Genomic DNA, 22,814 nt, shown 5'->3' on the forward strand with positions numbered 1-22,814 from the left:
TACAGTATCGAACATATTGTTAATACTTAAAAAATGCGACCTCTTTTTATACTGCTCAAGGACATTTCAGCCTTTGTGCAAAGCCAAAAATGCTTTTGCCTCGTGTACAAGACGATATTACAGGAAGTATATAAATCAAGAGATATGACCCAAAAGAACTGCAGGCTGATCCGCCTTAGTCCCACAGACAGGTGGGTTTTCTTTTTCACTGTCAACTAGGTTGGCATTGGGCTGCTGGAGAGATTTGTCCCAGAACTGAACACCTGGGTTTTGGTAGCTGCCAGGAACAAGCAGAACAAGAGACTTGCTCTATTATGATGGTGACAGAGCAGAAAGAGACACAAGGAGCACTTTACATACAATCAAGGATAAGTGAAACCAAGTGTATGTCTCTGCCAGCATATTCTGCAGTGGCACAGCACGAGCGGTGGTGTTGTGCAATTATTCATCAAGATGCCTCAGTTTTAGATTAACATATGTTGTATGCAGTGCATACAAAAGTCAGTAGTTTCAATGGCTTGTCAGAAAGAGAGGTGGATGATTCGGTGTCTGTCTACAACAAGTGCAAGACCAAAGAATACATAAATTTTTATCACTACTACCATTGCTCTTGGAAGCAGTTCCATGAGGGGGCTACTACCAAGGACGTGGGTGAAGGGAGAATGGAGAGAGAGCCTACAACATGGAAACCTTAATTTATTTTGAAGTGTATTAGGGGCTCTGGATTACTAGAAACAAATGACTTTTGCCCAGCTCTTTCCCCTCTGCAGATAATAAAGAGTTAAGGGCCAGATTTTTAAAGGTACATAGGTGCCTCACTTTAACAAGGCACCTAACTACCTTTAAAAAAACTGGCCCTAAACGAATTAAAACTTTTTTGTCTGCTTTGCCCCAGTGAATTAAATGTTATTGATAGTAGTGATAGAAAAGAAACAATCAGTTGCAATTTCCCTGATTTCACTGCCTAAGTAGAATGAAAAGCCTATGCAGATGAGTTTTTAAAAGCCAGTCACAGTTTTTTTCCAGGGGTGCATAGAGGTATTTCTGTCAGTAACATGGGATTCTTTGTATCCCTGAACCTCTGAAGCCCTTGGTGCCTGTTTGCTCTGGAGAGCTGTTGGGGAAGATTTCTGTGTCACACTTGGTTGCTAACAAGGTAGAAATGGATGGAGTGGCGATACTCTTGCCTGTTCCACTATGCAGTACAGAGCTCAGAGTGTGAATTTTCATTGATTTTACATAAAACAGAGGGATTACAAAATTGTGTAATTAGGCCTAAGATCCTTGATTCAAAAAAAAAAAAAGAGGGAGAAATATGCCTCAAAGAACTATAATGTTTGTATATTTTGGACACTCATGAGCAGGAACTATTATTCATGATTAGCTTATAGAAGAGAGGCTAATAAAACCCTTGAATCTTAATTGAAGTGAACAGAAAAAAGCATTAATGGCTGTGAACTGCAGAATTCTACAAACAACATTTATATATTTATTTGCTATGTTAGTGTAAAGAGAGGTGAACCAATAGTAAATAGGATATTAGACCGTCCTCACCTTCACAGGAGTCTTTGTGTCATTGACAATTTCATTGCGTAGTGTGCCATTAGGAGCTGATGCATATGGAGGTGGAGATACATTAGGGGCACCTGCTGGGATTTAAAATAAAAAGGAAGTGAGAAAGGGACATTCATTAGCAAAATGGCAAAAATAAGTCACCTTTCTCTGTTGCTTAGCTACCAACTGACAGAAAATGCACTTCCTAATTTCGTATGTGTGTGTGTGAGAGAGAGAGAGAGAAGCTTGGGCTGTTGAAATGTGATAATGAATTAAGGCATGACTGAAAGTCTTTTTTCTGTGTATAATATATGGCCTTTCATTAATATCATAAATATTGATATATTGGGGTTGCATATGAGTAACTGTAAGCAGAGTTTAACTCTGCAAACTTCTAAGCCAGAGAGCTGAAGCTGAGGGCCAAGGCCAAGGTACAGCGGAGGACTTGGATATATGTATATAATGGCATACAATACACATATTCTGCTAAATGTCCTTATTACATGGTAAATTAATGTGTATATTTGATTTTACACTTACAAACCTTGTTTCTATGACTGTATCACAGCATGACTGGCTTTTTAAGAGGAAAGAAGCCAGTGCACCTGTGTCTGGTAAGGTGCCCCCAAATAGCTTAAAAGAGGGCATGTGGGCCCTAGAGGGGAGAGATTGGCAGATGAGAACTTTCCAGGGACAAGGAAAGTGTAGAAGGTCCCTGAAGGAAGCAGTAGATTGTTCCTGGGAGAGGGCCAAAGGCAGGAGAGCAGTAGAGCGATTTGATGGCTAACCTTCCCAAGACAGGGCCAGAGGGCTGAAGGCCAGAAAGCAGCAGAGTTGCATGCTAACTTGTATGCCAAAGAGCTGAAGCCAAAGAGAGCTTAAGGCAAGGGAGCAGTGGAGGACTTCACTGCAGATGTCTCCTCGCTGCAGAGCTGGAGTTAGGGGAACAGTGGAAGGGCCTGCCTCTTGGTCTGTCTGAGATCTGAGAGGTTAATAGAAAAGGGGAAGTGGTGGATGGTGAGGATGAACTGCAAGAAGAAAGGCCGTTCTGCTGGGAAGAGCAGGCTTGCATTCCAGCTGGAAGGGTGGGGGTGGTTGTCCTGGGAGAAAGATAAGAGAAGACCCACAAAGGGCCCAGGTGTGACACAAAATGCTGAAGTGTGTGTGTGTGTGTGTGTGTGTGTGTGTGTGTGTGTGTGTGCGTGCGTGCGTGGTGGTGGGGGCGGGGTAGAGGGTGTCAAAGGACAACATGTGGTGGTATTTTATGGACTACATGCACTGGGGGGGGTGATAAATGGACTATGTTTTGGGTCTTTTGTTATGGACTATTTTATACAATTTTTGGAGCAGGGGTGTTATTGAGGCAGAGAGAGCTTGGTGTGGAGTTACTGGGCTTCTGAAGGAGGGAAACTGAGGCAGCACACCTGTTCTGCTGCAGTGTGTTGCTGGAGGGTGCTCCATATGACAAACTAATATCTTTCTCTAGTAGTCAATTTAAAGTAATAAGATGCTTTCGGGAAAAATACTTGAATTTTCCCATTGGAACCAAATTAATTTGTAATATTAGAAACACCTTGGTTAAAGTCAGTTTTAAGAAGTTTCTATAATACACAAATCAATAAAGAAAATATAATGATTGACCATTTACTTCACTAAGCTGCTAATATTTACAGTTTTCAATTTCAATATTTTACCATTTTAAAAAAACTACTTTTCAAACCTTGAAACACATTGCACCTGCTAACATTCTTTCTTGCCACAGCTTTTAAATAAAAGCTTGAATTAATATGCTGAGATCAATATGACTTTCTGGCTGGCCACTTGAAAATAAAGAATTATATTGGTATATCCTAGTCTGCTGATTTTGGCTAACAAAATACAACAGCTCAAATGCCAAACATTATTTTATAAGTGAAACAAAATGAGCAATGTGACATCTTATTAGATGCAAATCAAACTAGAAAAGGTGAAGTTTGTTAAAGTGCACCCTCGGAATGGAAAATAATGCGAGAAACCAAGTTAGAGTAATACTTTTTTTTGTCTGAATGTCCAGGTACACTACACAGAAATCCTAATGTTCTCGGTATAGATCATTTTGCTAAAACATTTTTTTTTGGTTGTACCTAACTGAACATTTTTTACTTTTGTTGCGGTCACCAAATTACAGCCTTCTAAATTCTAACGGTAATTGTTTCTTACAATTTTGTGCTAATGGGCAAGCAGTTTAAATTTTACCTGTAGAAAGGGAAGAAATGTCCTCAAGCTTTTTGCCACCTGTCTTTTCTGTAGATATTTCATCTTTCCTATTAATCAAATAGAAAGGAATGATTTAATGGCCAGCATGAATGCAGTGTCATTATCAACAGGAATATAATGAAATTTTGGCTTCTACATTAAATGCAGTTTTAAACAAAGGAAGTTATTTTTAATGTAATATTTTGATTACATTCTAAATAAGGCAGTGGAGCAATCAATTGCTTTTTTATTTGGGAATTTATATTACTCATACTTGTCCTTTTTCCAGCGTAACATTCCTCCTTTCACTAAGAAACTATTATGTGATATACACTATGTAGTTGTATGAATACCACACCTAACATGAGCTTGCTTGTGAAATTTCATTAATTCTATGAATAATCATAAAGAGAGTGGGCCCTGTAAAATGTGATAATAGCATATAGTCAGATTATACATACAATAGCTGTTTCGGGCCTATTTCTTTGCTGACTGAAGTCAGTGAAAGTTTTGCCTTTGACTTAAGTCAGAATTGAATTGGGTCCCAAGTCAATAACTCTCTGTGTATGAATATTTTCTAAACCAAATATTTTCTCCCTTGCTGGTCATGACATGAAGCATGGTCTGAGCATCTCTTTAGAATTCTCATCTTGGAGCCATTGGACTCCTACTATACTATACCTCTTATATTTTTCCTGGCTAATTAAGGAGGGTGGGGAGGGTAGTGAGAATCAGTTGTCAGACCACCGGCAGTCAGATGGCTGTCATTGATCCCCTTTAAACTCATAATGGTCTGGTCTTAAACCAGATCCTGTGATCAAAACCTTCCTGAATTATAGGAAAGTTTGGATTCTGATCTGGAGCCACACATCATAGGCCTGTCTACGATAGGCCTAAAACCAGATACCCCAGAACTTTGAGAAAGTTTAGATTCAAATCCAGATCTGAACTTTGCAGCTCTGGCCCCATCTTTTCTTCAAATACAGGAATGGCACCTCCATGGCACACCAGATCTATGCAAGACCAGAGTTTAAGAGCACAAAGTCCTGACTTAATCTAGCTCTGCCAGCTGGCTGCCTGAATTATATCTATTACATTTTACCAGTGGTCTATCTTACATTATTGGTATTTAAAATAATTTCTGGTGATATGGAGGCAGTTTTTTGTACTACCAAACTGGACATCTGAATTCAATAGAAGTCTCTTTCCCCAAGCTAGACAAGATTAGACTGGAAAAAGGAGGAAATGCCTCACATATGCTTTGAATTGCTGGTACTCTTTTAAGTAAAAAAGAAGTATGACATCCTATGCTAGCAATATGTCCAATCTCCCTTGGCTGGAAGGATGGTGGCTGTGATGTCATGTGATAACACTATTGAATATACCAAATTGAGGGAAAATTGCTTTTATGGAGGAAATGCCAATGAGTGGCGTGTTCTAGTAAAAACTGATCTGAGTGAGAGAAAATACATTGCATATGCAAAGTATTTTGTTAATGATGACAACACTAAGCTCTTAGCATATGTAGCCAAGGCAGGTCATGCTGCACATGCACAAATAACTAACTTAATAACTTAGTTATACCATGAAAAAATTAGAGCAGCTGGACAGTAGATTCTTTGAATCATTCTCTGAATATCCTGTATGGTGGGAACAGAACATAATACCATGTTTTTTTCTAGAAACTTAGATATGTATTGTAGCATATTTTAGCACTGAGTACGAATCTGTGCTTGGCAGAATCCATAAAAGGTACATGAAATCATTCCTCCAAACAATTCAGTAGTAAAGAACAGGTTTAATAGCATAGAGCCATAGCCACCTACATCTTCAGCTAAAATTCTCAGCTAAAATACAAATAACTTCATTGTTATCTGCCTCATCCTCTGAACTGCACAAAAGGAAAGTTGTGCTGTACATGCGAGCATTGGAAATTAGCTTCATAATTAGCCACTTCAGCCCATGTATACTGAGTGGCTGCTGACATTTGCACTGACGTGAATGGGAATTTAATCAGGCCTTACATTATTAAACTACATACCTAAGAAAGCAGAAAAGTTAAATCAAAATCACTAAGGACATTGTGACAATGATAACAATGTATTTCATAACAATGAAAAAATATTACAAGTTGCCACACATGATTATACTAGAGTTGATTATACAACTAGAGTTGTACAAACAATTGTACGAAATTATATTCTAGTAATTCAACAACCAGATAATTACATGATTAAGACTGTACCATAATATTTACGTACAACTAAGCATGCAACTTAATTTTGTCATTTTCAGCCTTTTGAGGGTTTTACCCTGTAGTCCTGATGTTCTCTTAATGTAGGACCTGAACTTCTATTTTGTTACACTTGTTTTATGTGAGTGTATTCCATTAACTTTAATGGAATTTCAGTGGATTAAAACTGTTATAGAATTGGGTACCTAGAGTTTTTCAATATGAATAAATATTATAAATAAATAAATTATATACAATAGCAGTGATATACCTGAAATTGACGTATAAATTTCTCAGTTTGTACTGAGGAGTTTTAAGCAAGGGTCGGCCCTTTCCTTATTTCTCTACATGTTTTTTTTAGTTTTCATGCACCATATATAATTTTCTAGGAGTTTATCCCATTGAATTTTGGTGATGGTCTGTTGTCTGCCAAGCATCTACCATTACATCTCTTAGATAGGACTGTAATAATTTACCTACTTATTTTTAAGCTGCATGGAAAGAAGCTGGGAGGGGGTTATCTTTTCAGCTAATATATCATATATATTGCATAATACATCTTTCTGTGGCTTCTAGTGAACTATGAACAATTTTTGTATCCTGGAAGAAAGAGCTTCAACTCACTGTAGCATTCAAAACAATAATTTAAATTGCTTCTTAATCAAACTAAAAAAAATCACGATTGGAATAAATCTTATCTTATTGAAACGTGCCATTTCTTTTACACACACACACACACACACACACACACACACACACACACACACACACACACACACACACACACACACACTAAAGGTATCTCTACTAAAATATATACCCTTCATAAAGAATATGCACACAAGGACTAAAATCTTGGCTTCACTTGAAGTCCATAAGAATTTTGCCAGACTTCAATGTGACCAGGATTTCACCTGAGGCATGTTCATATGTATACAGCACATACAGGGTCTGTATATCTACACAGAGATAACAAAATAACACTAGTAAAAAATTAAACAGTTGAACAGTTAAAATCACAACAATTTTTTTCAAAGCTTAAGATTCCAACAGCAATGTGAACTCACCAGCTATGTACATCTTATATATTTTATGCAATATATTTTTATGACAACAAATAATATATTAAGCTACACATGAACTCAGAAAAATAGAAATGGAAAATGTTACATATATCCAACATAACTGACTTACTGTTGCTGTGTTAGAATCTTAAGTTTTGCATATCCTGGTTTGTATTTAAAAGGCAATGACTGCATAACTTCAACGTCATGTTAAAGGGAGAACCTTAATTTAAAAATATTACTTCTGTTGTTACAAGTGACATGATAAGGATACAATCATTTTAAAGTGATTCAAGAAGAAACATTTTTCAGTTTGTTTTCTGTTGCATTTGACTGCACTTTTCATATAGTAAGTTAATTAATCATTGCCATCATGTTGTTTGTTTGCATCTTTCTCATAGCAATAGGAAGAGAAAAACTTTTTAAAAATAGGGGAATTTGATTATTGAGAATCTCTAAGATTGGCAGGGGGATTTGAGTAGGTTATCATGGGAAACTGCTTGTCAGTTTCAAAAAGTAAATTTACTTTAAGTCAACAGTGTTCCTTTAACATAGTTTTTACCTTATGTGTGTGTGTGTGTGTGTGGGGGGGGGGGGTTTAATTAAAAAGAAAAGGATCCAAGGAAACACTTGCACTTAATAAAGTTGGTCTGCAGATGGTCCCAAGTGATGACCCATTTAACTGAGCTCATTGCAATGGGGAAAGGCTAAGTTTCTCCAACTGCTATGTTTAGGGCTTGTCTATGGTTGGGAATTTACCAAAATAGCTATTCTAGAAGTGGATTAAGGTACATCTGAAAAAGGCACTATTATTCTGAAATAGCTCTTTCTGTAAATTTCCCAGTGTAGACAAGCCCTTAAAGCCAATGTAGAGACAATTTTCTGCATGGTAGGATTTACAGGATAGCTGAACATCAGTTAACACTGAGATAAGCATATCTTCATTATGGGGAAGCTTAATTTTTTGAATTAAAGCACAGGATTTGCACTTTCTTGTAGAATGCAGCAAAAGTGATTAGAACCCCTACAATCAAACCATGGAATGCCTGACTTTTTCCCACACCAATGATTTCTCTTTTCTCTGTTTTCTTTTTATTTAACGTTAAGGTTTTGCAGAGAATTTTGTGGTATGTATATGTGTTAGTCATATCTCTCATGACACCTATTCTAGCAGAGGCTTTGGCCTCATCTGAACCTCATGGTCACACAAAACTAGGAGAATTTTTCATGATGTTGCAAAGTAAACAGGTATTAGCTAAGACTTTTGCACAGCCTTAATTATATGGGGCTCTATTATTGTACAAAACACACAGCTGTCTCACGTATACTACACACAGTGCATACCGGGGTTCTGTACATGCATGCATTCTCTCACATCCACATAAATCTGCACATACCTTTTTCAAAAAAGGCAGTAGCATCAACTGGCGAGTATTCTACTTTTGCTTTACTTACCTTTCCTGGAAGGGTCTATGTTTTACTCGCTGCAAAAAGATTAAAAAAAAAATTTTTACCAGCGGGTGTATTCAGTCAAACACGAGAAGCCTGTTAGTCCTTCTGTTTATTTTATTGTTAACACCACTCTTTTTTCACCCAGTGAATTTTGATTTTTCGCAGTGTACCCTCCCTTGTCTATGTTAGTTCTTACCCTTATGCATGACATTTAAGGGCTGGAATCTCGGAAATCTTCACATTTCTAAAGAAAGTTCAGTCGTTCTTACCCGTTGGATTATCTCCAGATGTTCCTGGGAGTTGCTGAAGTTTTTGCCAATGTCAAATATGCAGAAGGTTTCTCGCTGGCAGGCATTGACCCAGTTCTGATATTCATTTGTATCAGGAATCCGATCCAGAAAGATCCGAAAGGCTTCCCATACAGCTTCCTGGCAGACTGAAGAAGCAGAGCAGGGTCAGGGATGGATGTACTAAACCATACAGAAAACTTCCAGGCCAACTTCCACATACTCTAAAAGCAAGAGCTAATTCTCTGTTGCATTTCAGATTTTTTGTTTTCATTCCGTGAATTTAACGGAAGATTTTTTTTTTGCAGTTTTCATGTTTATTTGAGTTGACATTTATTTGTCTTCACACTGAAGGTCTGAGCCTCTGAATGCTAGCAAGCACTTTCTTGCTACAACATGTACACCTTGTATGAACAATGAAAGAAAACAGAAGTAAGGAAACATGTTAACAATGGACAAAGCATAAATTCACAAGTGGCCTTGTAAAATACATGTAGTTAGTAAATAAAGAAATAGTAAGAAGAGTAGTGTGTGATAAGCTTGCAACTGCAGCTTTGCTTATTATCATATTTTGCAGCCTGTGGATGGTTCAGGCTCTGTACAGGGATTGGTTACAAAAATTAGTAAAAAGAAAAGGAGTACTTGTGGTACCTTAGAGACATTCTGTCACGGCAAACCTGGTGGCTGAACTTTGTGACTTTGTCCTCATCCATAACTATTTCACATTTGGGGACAATGTATACTTTCAAATCAGCAGCACTGCTATGGGTACCCGCACGGCCACACAGTATGCCAACATTTTTATGGCTGACTTAGAACAACGCTTCCTCAGCTCTCGTCCCCTAATGCCCCTACTGTAATTGCACTACATTGATGACATCTTCATCATCTGGACCCATGGAAAAGAAGCTCTTGAGGAATTCCACCATGATTTCAACAATTTCCATCCCACCATCAACCTCAGCCTGGACCAGTCCACACAAGAGATCCACTTCCTGGACACTATGGTGCTACTAAGCGATGGTCACATAAACACCACCCTATACCGGAAACCTACTGACCGCTATGACCACACCACATGATCCATTGTCTACAGCCAAGCTCTACGATATTATTGCATTTGCTCCAACCCCTCAGACAGAGACAAACACCTACAAGATCTCTATCAAGCATTCTTACAACTACAATACCCACCTGCTGAAGTGAAGAAACAGATGCACAGAGCCAGAAGAGTATCCAGAAGCTACCTACTACAGGACAGGCCCAACAAAGAAAATAACAGAACACCACTAGCCTTCACCTTCAGCCCCCACTAAAACCTCTCCAATGCATCATCAAGGATCTACAACCTATCCTAAAGGACAACCCATCACTCTCACAGATCTTTGGAGACAGGCCAGTCCTTGCTTACAGACAGCCCCCCAGTCTGAAGCAAATACTCACCAGCAACCACACACCGCACAACAGAACCACTAACCCAGGAACCTATCCTTGCAACAAAGCCCGTTGTCAAATGTGTCCACATATCTATTCAGGATACACCTTCATAGGGCCTAATCACATCAGCCACAGTATCAGAGGTTCGTTCACCTGCGCATCTACCAATGTGATATATGCCATCATGTGCCAGCAATGCCCCTCTGCCATGTACATTGGTCAAACTGGACAGTCTCTACGTAAAAGAATAAATGGACACAAATCAGACGTCAAGAATTATAACATTCAAAAACCAGTTGGAGAACACTTCAATCTTTTTGGTCACTTAATTACAGACCTAAAAGTTGTAATTCTTCAACAAAAAAATTCAAAAACAGACTCCAACGAGAGACTGCTGAATTGGAATTAATTTGCAAACTGGATACAATTAACTTAGGCTTGAATAAAGACTGGGAGTGGATGGGTCATTACACAAAGTAAAACTATTTCCCCATGTTTATTTTTCCCCCCTCCCCCACACCGTTCCTCAAATGTTCTTGTCAACTGCTGGAAATGGCCCCCCGCTCTCCTGCTGGTAATAGCTCACCTTACCTTATCATTCTCATTACAGTGTGTATGGTAACACCCATTGTTTCATGTTCTCTTTGTATATAAATCTCCCCACTGTATTTTCCACTGAATGCATCCGATGAAGTGAGCTGTAGCTCATGAAAGCTTATGTTCAAATAAATTTATTAGTCTCTAAGGTGCCACAAGTACTCCTGTTCTTTTTGCGGATACAGACTAACACGACTGCTACTCTGAAACCAAAAATTAGTAAGGCAGTTATAAAGTGTGATACAATGTAAAATGTAATGCGCATGCATTAGCGTGTTTTAGAATAGGTATACAATCTGATTTATTATGTGTTTTGGAGATGTGGTAAACTGCTATACCCAACCAGCTGCATTTGAGCTTAATCACCTCAGTGTAGTGTTGCTGTATGCCAATAAAAAAAATACAAACTCAGTGATGAGTCCAGATTTGAGCAAATTTCTCGGGAAGCAAGTGGAAGAGGTTGTGGAGAAAAATTTCAGCCCAACACAGTGTATCAAGTTCAACTGTGGTGTAACTCCATTGACTTCACTGCAATTACACCAGGGATGAATTTGTCCCAGTGTTCTTCTTATTCAAGAGCATTGCTGGTATTCTAAGATGGAGCTTTTGAGTGAGTTAAGCTTTTTCAAAGCCGGAAAAAAGAGAAATTAAATCTCTGTCATAGGAGTAGTGAACTCTGATGTTTAAAACTGCGTACCTTTCCCCTTGTTTCCCAAAGCACCTCCAGAAAAATTGAATTACTTAGTTTAGGTAAAAGCCCCTTGGAAACAACGGTGTTTTCTTTCTCTTTCTACATGTATACAGGTTTGTTTGTTAAATGTTAAGTAACAACTCCACAGTGATGAATCACCAAATTACATGCCAAGCTGCAGCAGGCAGGAAAGAGACGGGTATCTCCATTGTGGAACAACCACTGCTGTTCTGTATCACTTGGGAAAATAAAAGTGAGCACAAGAAGAAAAAACAAAACAAAAACAGGGATGGAGATTTCAGAAGCAGAGCTCATGGGCTAAAAATCACATGGCACTCAGGAATGGCTCTGACAGCAGCTCTACTTAATGGATTCTCTTAGCTGTCTCCAGCAATTAATGATATGGTGTGAGGTCTCTCTGTCTCCCCACCCCGCCAATCTGATATTCAGCAGAAGACATGCATCTATCTATATAGACTATTTACTCTCTCCTTATACAAGAAAACCATGAAATTTAACTGTAATATTTTATAAACTAGTTTATATTTGGGGCTGACCCCATACATTTTTATTTGTTTGATAGTTACTCAGACATACATTCTATTGGTTTAATTTTTTTTATGAATCTGGGCATGAATTTTGTAGGCAATGCTGCAGAAGTGAGTTTTTAGAGGTGATTTGAATGAGCCGAGGATGCAGGTCTGTTGAAAAGATTTCGGAAGTGCCCCAAACACAGAAGAAGATAAGGAACATATAAGTGTGTGATGAATCAGGGCCCCATTCTGTTAGCACTTCTACCCAGCAAACACCTACAACTTTTGATTATACTCTTCTACCTTGTAAGATGAAGTTGGGGGCCCAACTGTTCATGGATCCACAAAGATAATCACCTAATCCGCACCCCTATTAGTGATTGGCACCCCAACTCCGTTGATAAGTGCCTCAATCCCTGGGCAGATGCCAACCCCTCCTCTTGCCCAGAATGTTCTGCATGGCATCAGATCAGGCATCTCTCACTTTGCAAAGTGTCCCATAAACCTACAACTGATTCTGATACATACTCTGGTCTGAGAGCATCTATCTTTGTTATGTTTCAGAGTAGCAGCTGTGTTAGTCTGTATCTGTAAAAAGAAAAGGAGTACTTGTGGCACCTTAGAGACTAACAAATTTATTTGAGCATAAGCTTTCGTGAGCTACAGCTCACTTCATCGGATGCATGCAGTGGAAAATACAGCGGGGAGATTTTATATACACACATAGAGAACACCCATTGTTTCATGTTCTCTGTGTATATATCTATCTATCTTCCTACTGTATTTTCCACTGCATGCATCTGCTCAAGAGGGTTTTAGCCCACGAAACTTATGCTTAAATAAATTTGTTAGTCTCTAAGGTGCCACAAGTACTCCTGTTCTTTTTATTTTTGTTATGTGACTGATGTGGCAATTAATATTTAAAGGATCACATATCTTAAACACTATATATCATCTCTAATGATAATGGAGGCTCAGATAAATGGAGTTCTACTGTGTTTACGACCAGCCTAGTATTTCTAGAGTTTGTGCTGTGCTGGAGCGAGTGAGGAGAGGAGCATTTGTGAGCAGTGGTGGAAGGAGGCAATAAACCTGTGGCATCTGCCACATCTTTTTAAAAGGTGGCCTTTTTCCACCGGTTAGTGCACCCATTATTTGGTTTTTATCAGCTAAACAAGAACACATTGTAACTTCCTTGGAGATTATGATAGCAATTTAGTATCTCTTGTTTTCATCACTCATGATTGCTCATACCTTGTGCCACCACAGTACTGTGATGTACCTGCAACTTTTTACCAGTCTAAAAAAAGAGTAAGTGCCAAGTTTTCTGCCGAGTACTAGAGAACAACAGAGTGACAAAGGGCTATTGTTGGGTTTCTTAAATTAAAGGAAAGATTCACAAGAAGAGAATATGTGGTGCAATCATCATCTCACCTCTTAACCGATAATAAGCTTGATGGCTGGCTAAAACCTGCTTCACTGATTCTTGTGGACAGACTTTCACACCAGTTGGGAAAATAGATGACCTCTTTGTTCGATGCTTTGCCATATCAAATATCCTCCTGATGGTTGACACTCTGGACCTCTTCGTTGTTTCTGTTTTGTCTGACCCTGAGTCATCTGCAAGCTGTTTGGCTTCATTACGATTTATTTTATTAGGGATTTCTGTAAGGGGTAAAATAATAGAGTGACATGAATAAATAAACACACAGTATGTGGGCTGTCTGTATGTACTATAAGTTTTGGTCTATTTTCAATACGTTATCTTAAACACCAAACACTAGGGTTCTCAAATACCTGCAATACTGTGAACATGTCAACAAACAGGCTGATATACTGTGCTGATATGGGTACGGTCTTGTGATCCGACCTTAGAACTGGGAGTTAGGATATCTAATTTTTATTCTCCACTCTGACTAGCTCATTGTGTGACCTTGAGAACACTTATGCTAAAATTTTCTAAAGTACCTAAGGCCCAGATCCACAAAGGTATTTAGGGGCCTAACTCAAGAGTTAGGTGCCTGAATAGTTTTGAGGATCTGGGCCCAAGTGACTTAGCAGCCTAAGTCCCATTTCAAAAAGTGATGTAGGCATGTAGGGCCATATTTTTAAAGGTATTTAGGTGCCTAAAGATTCATATAGGTGGCTAGTGGGATTTTCCAAAGTGCCTAAGTGATTAGGTGCCAATTCACCTTGATTCAAGTGCCTAGTTATTTTGAAAATCCCAGTAGGCACCTGTAGGCACCTAAATACCTTTAAAAATCTAGCCTTTGGGAACCTAAGTTTCATTGAAAGTCACTTCAGGTGCTTTTGCAAATTTAACCCTTAATCTCTGTGTGCCTTAATTTTCTCATGAAAAAAACGAGGATGGACATTGCTTGCTGTACTTAATTAGGGTTTCATAATCATTTAGATCCTTGGATGGAAGGCACTACAGAGGTGATAAGAACCTTTGTAGTGAATGGTAGATGTTAGCATAAAGTCATATCATTAGTTACTCAGTGTTGTCTTATGGAGAATAATATCTATACGGAATGATAGTGCTTCCAAGGTGACAAAATACGCTCAACTTATCTGCAGGATAGCAAATACCTCTATATTCTGAATGACCCAGAGTTCTGCAGGTTTCAGAGTAGCAGCCGTGTTAGTCTTTGTCCCATTTCTACATTATATCCAACATGTTATCATACAACACAGCAGTTCAAGTTTGATTTTAAAAAGTTTAAGACAGTAAAAATAAGGTCTAATCTATAAACTTTACTGAGCTGACAAAGTAGCCTTTTGATGAAGATAATTAAGAAGCCCTTGGGTGAAGCAATTGGTGTATTTTAGATTCTGTTCTTTAATGCTGCATAAATTATAATGTTGATGTCAAAATGCACTTTTAAGGATACTTTTGATGCATTTTCATAGGCCTGATATATTCTTTAGTCATAAATGTAAAATAAATAAATTGTTAGTTGAAAGAACTGGTGTGAAAAGGAAGGGGTGAATTCTGTACATAATTGGAAAATTTTTTGAGGCAGAAAATAAGAGGGTGACATAATGTGCATGTAGCCTGGATGCTGATGAATTGGCTGCAAACAACAAATGCGTTTGGAAAATGTTCATACTTTCTAAGTGGAGGAGAAAGTGATAAACCAAGATACCACATTTACAAGAAAATAAGACTATTGGAAAATTAAGAGTAAAACAAAGCAAGTCTGTTTTCCTGTGAATTGAAGAAATTGCCTAAAACAAATAGTACAAAATTAGGCAGGGTATTGGAACAATTTTTATAGTGAGGGTACTCATGATGGAAACCATGTATTTGATGTTTGTTAATACTATTTCAAGACAGGAGGGGTGGCAGCACCCCACCACTACCTTCCAGCACCACTGAAATTGTCAGTTGTTTTTAGACAGATAAAAATAAAATAAGGATGATAACATCACTTTGATAATTTGGAACTCAGTGAATTACAGTCTTGCAGAAAAAATGGGGTGGAAATGGATAGGAAATGAATAGCAGAAATACTGGACGTGGCAAAAAGGGATGGAAAATCTGGAGATGGAAGAGGCTTTCCTCATAAACATGGCTATTATTGAGTTCTTAATGAACATCTGAATCAGCATCAAATTCTCCTTGTATAGAAATCTGGAACTTGTTTTTTACAGTTTACAGTAATAATTATAGTTAACATGTGTGATAAGTAGTAGTCTTGTGTGTGTGTGAAGTGTTGACCATTTGGTGACAATGAGTACCATACAGTAGCTGGATATTTACAAAGTAAAGCCAATACACAATTGTTTTTGCCTTTTAAATCACATTTCAGGTTGCATGGCAGCAACTTTTAGACTTGCCTAAGTAGAACTGCCTAATCATCTGCAAGGTATGTGAAAATGAGGATACAGTATGATAACATTTGTCATATCAAATCACTGCAGGTCACTTATTATCATGTAAACATTTGTATCAATGTATTATTGACATGTGTCAATGCAAATGAGCAAAAAGATGGAAAATATTCTGAAGAAATGACAGGGGTAAGACAGAGAGGGATAGATTGGTGCTTCTGATATGTTTTACCTGTCCTTGGATTCACCACAGCTTATGAATGAATTAATGTTTCCACATTCAGGGTGCAAACCAAGAATACACAGTTATATTTTTAATGGTGCTCAGTTATGATTGCTGATATGAGATATGCTGGGTGAGGCCAAAAGCCCACACAGAGGGGAGAGCAGGAGGCTATGTTTTCTGCTCCACCCTACATGCTGTATTTGTGGTTATGGCCCAGATGCACAGGCCATCTGACCAGTTGGGATGGAGGATTTTGTCACTAAGCCCATGATAGCTTTTGTATGAAGCAAAGACCTTTCACGAAGGATTTGCTTCTTCCCCAGGATTTGACCCTGTGGCATTAGCTTGAATTAAGAACCATTCTATTTACAAGACTATTATGATGGAAAATCTCCTTTCAAAGCTGGAATAGTTACTGCAGCTCCTCTGTGCCACCTATGCTAAGATTGGGCTTTAGGCTGCAGTACTTACATTGTACTTACATGTACTCACCCTCCTGACCCACCTCCAATAGCTCAAGCTCTGCTTGCCTATTCAGGGCAGGAGTAATCCTTCTCTGCTATAGCTACTCCAGCCACAATCTCCCCCTTCCACACACAGGGGCACTGTGGGACCTGAATGGGGCAGAGGGCTTTGCATGGGCTGTGCGTACCTGGATGAATTTCACCCTATTTGCATCTTATAGGTGACCCTATTCCTTTTTGTACACATGACTCCTACTATATGAACTTGTGAGCTTACTCTCTTGTCAAACTCTATAAAACTTGACTTAGAAAACCCACTGTCTCTTCATAATGTTTCCCAGAGTTTTACTGAATGCTAATTGAAGAGCAAACTCTCTGTGGATAGAAATGCTTGTTTAGACCCCTGTCCTCCCTCTGCTTTAGTGGAAACTGTCAATTATACACCTGAGAAATTTTCACCAAAGGGCACATGTATCTAAATGACTTAAACATTTTACATGCTTGAATATGTGTCATTGGATTATGCAGCTTGTTTTTGTGTGCATCTTTATCTCCTTCTGTTGAATAAAAATATACACATATACATAACAAGACCTTTGCCAGGTGATGACGTGCCTATAAGCTGTAGTCTACCCTATCTCTTACTCCCCAACCCCCTTTATATCTAAGTAGACTCAGATCATCCCAATTTTCTATTGTATATTTATTAAGCCCAGTACCCAGAACACTTTCTGAAGAAACCATATCCCAAAGAATCCCAGGAATATGGGAATTTATTTTAATTTAAAGCAAAGCATTTTTTGGGGAAGGATATTTTTCACTGTTGTGTGTATTCATAAGACACTTGCCCTACACAATTCTTTTGCCCTTTTATTTAGACCTGTTAATTGGCAAAGACATTTGTACCAGTTTTACCTTCAGGAGACGTATGGAAGATGGTTTTTATTTTGTCATGATAATTCTAGTTCAGGAAAGCAAACGTTGGCCACAGTATGGTGACTTTTTAATAATAAACTTTAAGTGTTTATGTAATGCTTTACAAATGTTTAACTAATCCTCACTGACTACCCTATGAAGGAGGTGGCTATAATTCCCCCATTTTCCAGAGGGCATAATTGAGGAAGACAGGCAAAGTGGCTTCACCAGGGCCAAGGCGGGAGTTAGTTTCAGTGCAGGTATTTAAAATCAAGAATCCCTGTTCCCCCAGTCCTGATCTCAGACATTACAACACAGGTTCTGAAACTATTATAGTCCTGAACAGAAAAATCAGAATCTTTTGTTTCAAAAATGTTGAAACAAAACCTTTTGGTAATTTTGATTTTTTTCCCAAAAATTTTTGGGGTTGGGAAATTTGTCAAACTGACCTTTTTATGTGAAAAGTTTGTTTAAACAAATCAGCATTTTTTGACAAAATAATATTTCATCAAAAATTTCCCGACCAGCTCTATTAATTTACATGTTGATAAAAGGAGAGTATGTGGGTATTTAACAGAACTCCTAAAAAAAAAATTAAAAACTTCATGGAGTAGGTCAGTGGGATTTTTTACTAAAGACAGAAACAAGGAGGTTGCATCCATAGTTGCTTTCCTATTATTACAGTGGATGTCCTTTTATAAATATATCCTTATTTCTGACTGCCAATACTACCTGTTTCTCCTAGTTCTCATTTTTTCTTTTTCAGGTCTGCAAAATATACCCACATGACTGCATTATGCTACTGGCTTAATTCAGAATACGACATTTAGTTTGACTAGATACCAGAAAATTCATTATCTGCAAAGAGAAGAGTTTCAAAATCGTGAATTCTTGAATAGAAAAGTAAAGGGTGATATCAGGACAAAAATGTTAAAGTTTGAATAATTCAGGAGGAAAAGAAAAGAACTGCCTGAAACCAACCCAAAGTTTGAAATCAATAAAAAAAAAAAGCAAGTTAGTCTCTGTAATATAAGAGCATGTTCTCCAAGTGTAGAGAGGAAGGCTTGATTGATAAATGAGGCATACTGCCTTCATAGTCCAACTAATTACTAATTAAAACCCAAGACTCAGTCAAGGAAGAAAACAGTAACTGGTAACAAAGAAACTGACAAACAATTACCAAATGGGTTATTTCAACAGCTTTCCTATCGATGTGTTTAGGTCACCCAATACCAAGAATTAAGTGTACAGCAAGTAACGCAGTACACTATTTGATATTTATATCTGTAGCAGTAGGCAAGGATAATGACATACAATTAAAAATAGATCAGCAGCTCTCTAGAAGTGATTGATTAGTATAAAGTGAAGAAAGAAGCTAACATATAAGCAATAGGTGCAATTGGTACAGATAAAAGGACAAGTGCTGGACTTCTTATTTAGAACCATACTCCCATTCACGAGAGGGAGCAATCATGAACCAAATCTGGTGGTACCTGCCAGTAGTGGGCAGGGCCTCTGCAGCACACTCTTTCAGTGTGTCCTGACACCTGGGAGTCCCTCTACACCAGTTCCATGGAGATGGGGTTGACGAGGGGAACAAGCGACAGGACTGAACGGGACCAGATTAAGGCAATGCAGGTCTCTACCCATGCGTCCCAGCCCTCCACTTAGAGCAGCAGTGCCAGGGCCCCCCTCATCTTCCCAGGTGGCAGGGACAGTAAGCATGGACATTCTTTGCGTTAGGAGTGACAGCACTGGCCTTCTCCTTTTGGGAAACTGGGAACAACAGGTGTGTTAGAAGAGGTCTCCCAGTACTTATCCCAGCATTTGGGTGTGTTTATTTGCTCTGGCTGATGGACTGAGCCCACAAAAACACAGTATTTTGCTCAGGTATATTGGCAGGGCCCCCAGAGTGGTGGGTCTTAGGCTTAGCACCCCATAGTGTAATGTATGGTGCTGTTTATGCTTCTTGGTGCTATTGTTTTGGGCTGTCTGCCAACTCACACAGGTAACATATATTGGCTACACTCGGGTCACATTTCCAAGCTTTTGCTTAGAAATATGAGGGATAAAAACTGATCTTCAAAAAAAATTAAAAGTGAGAGTCTGAAGTAATCACATGATTCCAGGATCTGGGACCATGGGCACAAGCCTATAGTACAAATGCCTTAATCTAACCCTGGGCTGGAGGATGGCCACTTTCTGCTACAGTGTATTTCTACAAACCTGCAGTGATTGCCTCATGGTAGATAATTTTGAGCCTGTCTCAACTTCCCTTGCCAATTCCCCCCCCCCCCCAAAAAAAACAGCCCAAAACACCCTAAGTGTGTTGTGAAGCAGTATCCAACATAGAGATCATGGCCCCATAAATCTTATCATAGAATCATAGCACCATAAGATTTAGAAGGGACCCAATCCCTTGCCCAAGATGTAGGATTTGTTGTGTCTAAATCAGGGGTTCTTAAACTTCATTGCACCGTGACCCCCTTCTGACAACAAAAATTACTACACAATCCCAGGAGGAGGGACCAAAGCCTGAGCCCGCCTGAGCCCTGCTGCCTTGCAGGGGGGTGTATGTGTGTGGGGTGGGGGGAAGGAACCCAAGCCCCATTGCCCCAGGCCGGGATGCTAAAACCAAATGCCAAGGGCTTCAGCCCCAGGCAGGGGGCCTGTAACTTGAGCCCCACCACCCAGGACTGAAGCCCTGGGGCTTTGGCTTCAGCCCTGAGTGGTGGGGCTCAGGCTTCAGCCCCAGACTGAAGAAAGTCTAAGGCAGCCCTGGTGACTCTATTAAAATGGGGTCATAACCCACTTTGCAGTCCCAACCCACAGTTTGAGAACTGCTGGTCTAAACCATCCAAGACAGATGGCTATCCAGCCTCTTTTTGGTTAAAGGGAGCTCTGTATGGAGCCACAATCTTTGGCATGTCCCAGAATGCATGGGATTTCTGTCCTTGAGAATCCAGGAGAACTGTGATTTTGGTGTGTCATCTCTAGCTGCTCCATAGCATGAAGGTGGCCTTCATTATTTACTTAAGTAAAATTCCCATCAAAGTCTGGAGGAATTGTCTTACAGTAATACAATGTTCAAATGAGACAATGAACTGCTGAGGCCATTTTCCTTGAATGAATGAATGACTGATCCAATTTCATAATTAGTAAAGAAAAATCATGAGAGTCAAGAACATGTATTAAAATAAAACAATAGAAGAGCTTTTGATGATTTATTTCCAAATATGAAGTTTACAAAATGACAGTCTTAAATCTCTTGATTAGGAAAAAAACATGATTTGCAAAACACATTTTTTTAAAGCAATGGCTTTCATATGGATAAGCAAAGGGATAATGAACTAAATAATGGCATCTTGATTCTTCTCCCACAAGGAACTTCATTGGATTAGCATTGCAGTACCAGACATCACTGTTTTCACTCAATGGTGCACAAGTTGCTTTGGAATTTCAGTGAATGGGAAGGAATTAATTTCCTTAACTGAGTATCACAGTGACACACTGCTCCCCTCCCACAAATGTCTTGTTCTCCCTGCTTGCCCACACAGATGTCCTTGGTTTTCAGACATCCTAAACCAGATGAAGAGAGAGAGATGGAAACCAAATACCAATTACTGAAAACAAATGCTGAAGCAGACAGATTGAAACAGATTTTCTCCAAGTCTGTGGTGTGGATGTATAACAGGCCAAGAGAACCTTCTTCTCAGACTCCACAGAACCTGCCAAATCCCAGCCTAAGGAGCTAGTGAGGGTGGAAAACTGCTTCATTAATACTGACTGCCTACAGTCTACAGCCAAGTCTACGCCACATCATGTTCAGTGAAGAACAATCCTCCTACTTTGCTGAAAAGATCACACATGTTTGGGAAGGTTCCTCTTGTTGCACGGATCCAAGCCTATACACTGACCAACAAACAGCTCATCTTCAGTTTGAGTTCACACATTCACTCTATAGAAAGTATTGGTCTTGTTGAAGAAGTCTTGACTTAAGACAGGTGAATCTGGACCCTGCCCTTCCTACCTGATAAAAGAGAATCATGAGAGAGTGGGTCTTTCCTGACAGAAATAACCAATGGCCAGGGCTGGTTCTAGGTTTTTTTGCCGCCCCCAGCAAAAAATTTGCCACTCCAAGCTCTGAGAGTGCAACTGGCCAAGCAAAAAAAAAAAATCTATTCAAGCCCTGCCCAGTATAAAATCTTCCATTCCTGAGTGAGTTCTTAGAGAAACTAGCCAAAGACTTCCTATGAGCTCATCTAGCTAAAGCCAATACCCAGGATCCAGCACATTCTGGTTTCAGGCAAGGACATGGGCCAGAAATAGCATTAATGTCATTGGTGGATGATTTCTTGATGTTAGTGGATAGAGGACAGACATCCATTCTCATTTTCCTGGATCTCTATGCAGGATTTGATAATGTTGACCCCAAGATACTGCTACCCCACCTGAGGTGGCAAGGGTACCAGAGAATGCTTTGTAATGATTTGAGTCCTTCCTTGAGGATGCACCCAAAGGACAGTGAAGAGACACTGCACCTCTGCTACTAGGCCCCTCATTTAAAGAGTGCCTTTAGGATCAATTCTCCATACCAGTGGCTCTCAACCTTTACAGATGACTGTACCCCTTTCAAGAGTCTTGATTTGTCTTGTGTACCCCCAAGTTACACCTCATTTAAAAACTTACAAAATCAGATAAAAATACACAAGTGTCACAGCATACTATTACTGAAAAATTGCTTACTTTCTCATTTTTACCATATAATTATAAAATGAACCAATTGGAATATAAATATTGTACTTACTTTCATGTATAGTATATAGAGAAGTATAAACAAATCATTGTCTATGAAATTTTAGTTTGTATTGACTTTGCTATTGCTTTATATATAGCCTGTTGTAAAACTAGGCAAATATGTAGATCAGTTGAGTACCCCCTGGAAGACCTCTGAGTATCCCCAAGTGATACTCGTATCCCTGGTTGAGAACCACTGCTCCATTCAATGCCATTCAGCATCTACATGCTGCCACTAGGAGAACTGTGAGACAACATGGGTTCAAGTACCACCAGTTTGCAGATGACATCCAACTTTATCTATCCTTTGATATGTACAAGCACCACCAAGATAGTTCATTGCTTGGAGAAGATCAACTAATGGGTGAAGAAGCAGCTGGTTGAAGCTGAAGTAAGTTGGTTGGCAGAAGAAAGTACTTTTAGGAGTCTGAAGCCATGGTGTCTAAAAGATCACCTAAAGCTCTGGGATAAGGACACCAGTCCTCAGGCAAA

General features: G+C 39.1%; 1 protein-coding gene across 1 annotated transcript in view; it reads right to left on the bottom strand.

The window, feature by feature from the left end:
* The window catches only part of IMPG1 (interphotoreceptor matrix proteoglycan 1), an 82,603-nt gene that overhangs the window by 54,215 nt on the left and 5,574 nt on the right, over positions 1 to 22,814 (bottom strand). The window contains exons 2-6 of the mRNA XM_043510546.1: positions 13,518 to 13,748; positions 8,808 to 8,974; positions 8,542 to 8,570; positions 3,790 to 3,857; positions 1,555 to 1,649 (exon numbers count right to left, since the gene is read on the bottom strand). Of these exons, the coding sequence (XP_043366481.1) occupies positions 1,555 to 1,649; positions 3,790 to 3,857; positions 8,542 to 8,570; positions 8,808 to 8,974; positions 13,518 to 13,748 (590 nt within the window). The remainder of the gene's footprint in view (positions 1 to 1,554; positions 1,650 to 3,789; positions 3,858 to 8,541; positions 8,571 to 8,807; positions 8,975 to 13,517; positions 13,749 to 22,814) is intronic.

This window comes from Dermochelys coriacea, chromosome 3 (genome assembly GCF_009764565.3).
Source record: "Dermochelys coriacea isolate rDerCor1 chromosome 3, rDerCor1.pri.v4, whole genome shotgun sequence".
Taxonomy (NCBI): domain Eukaryota; kingdom Metazoa; phylum Chordata; order Testudines; family Dermochelyidae; genus Dermochelys; species Dermochelys coriacea.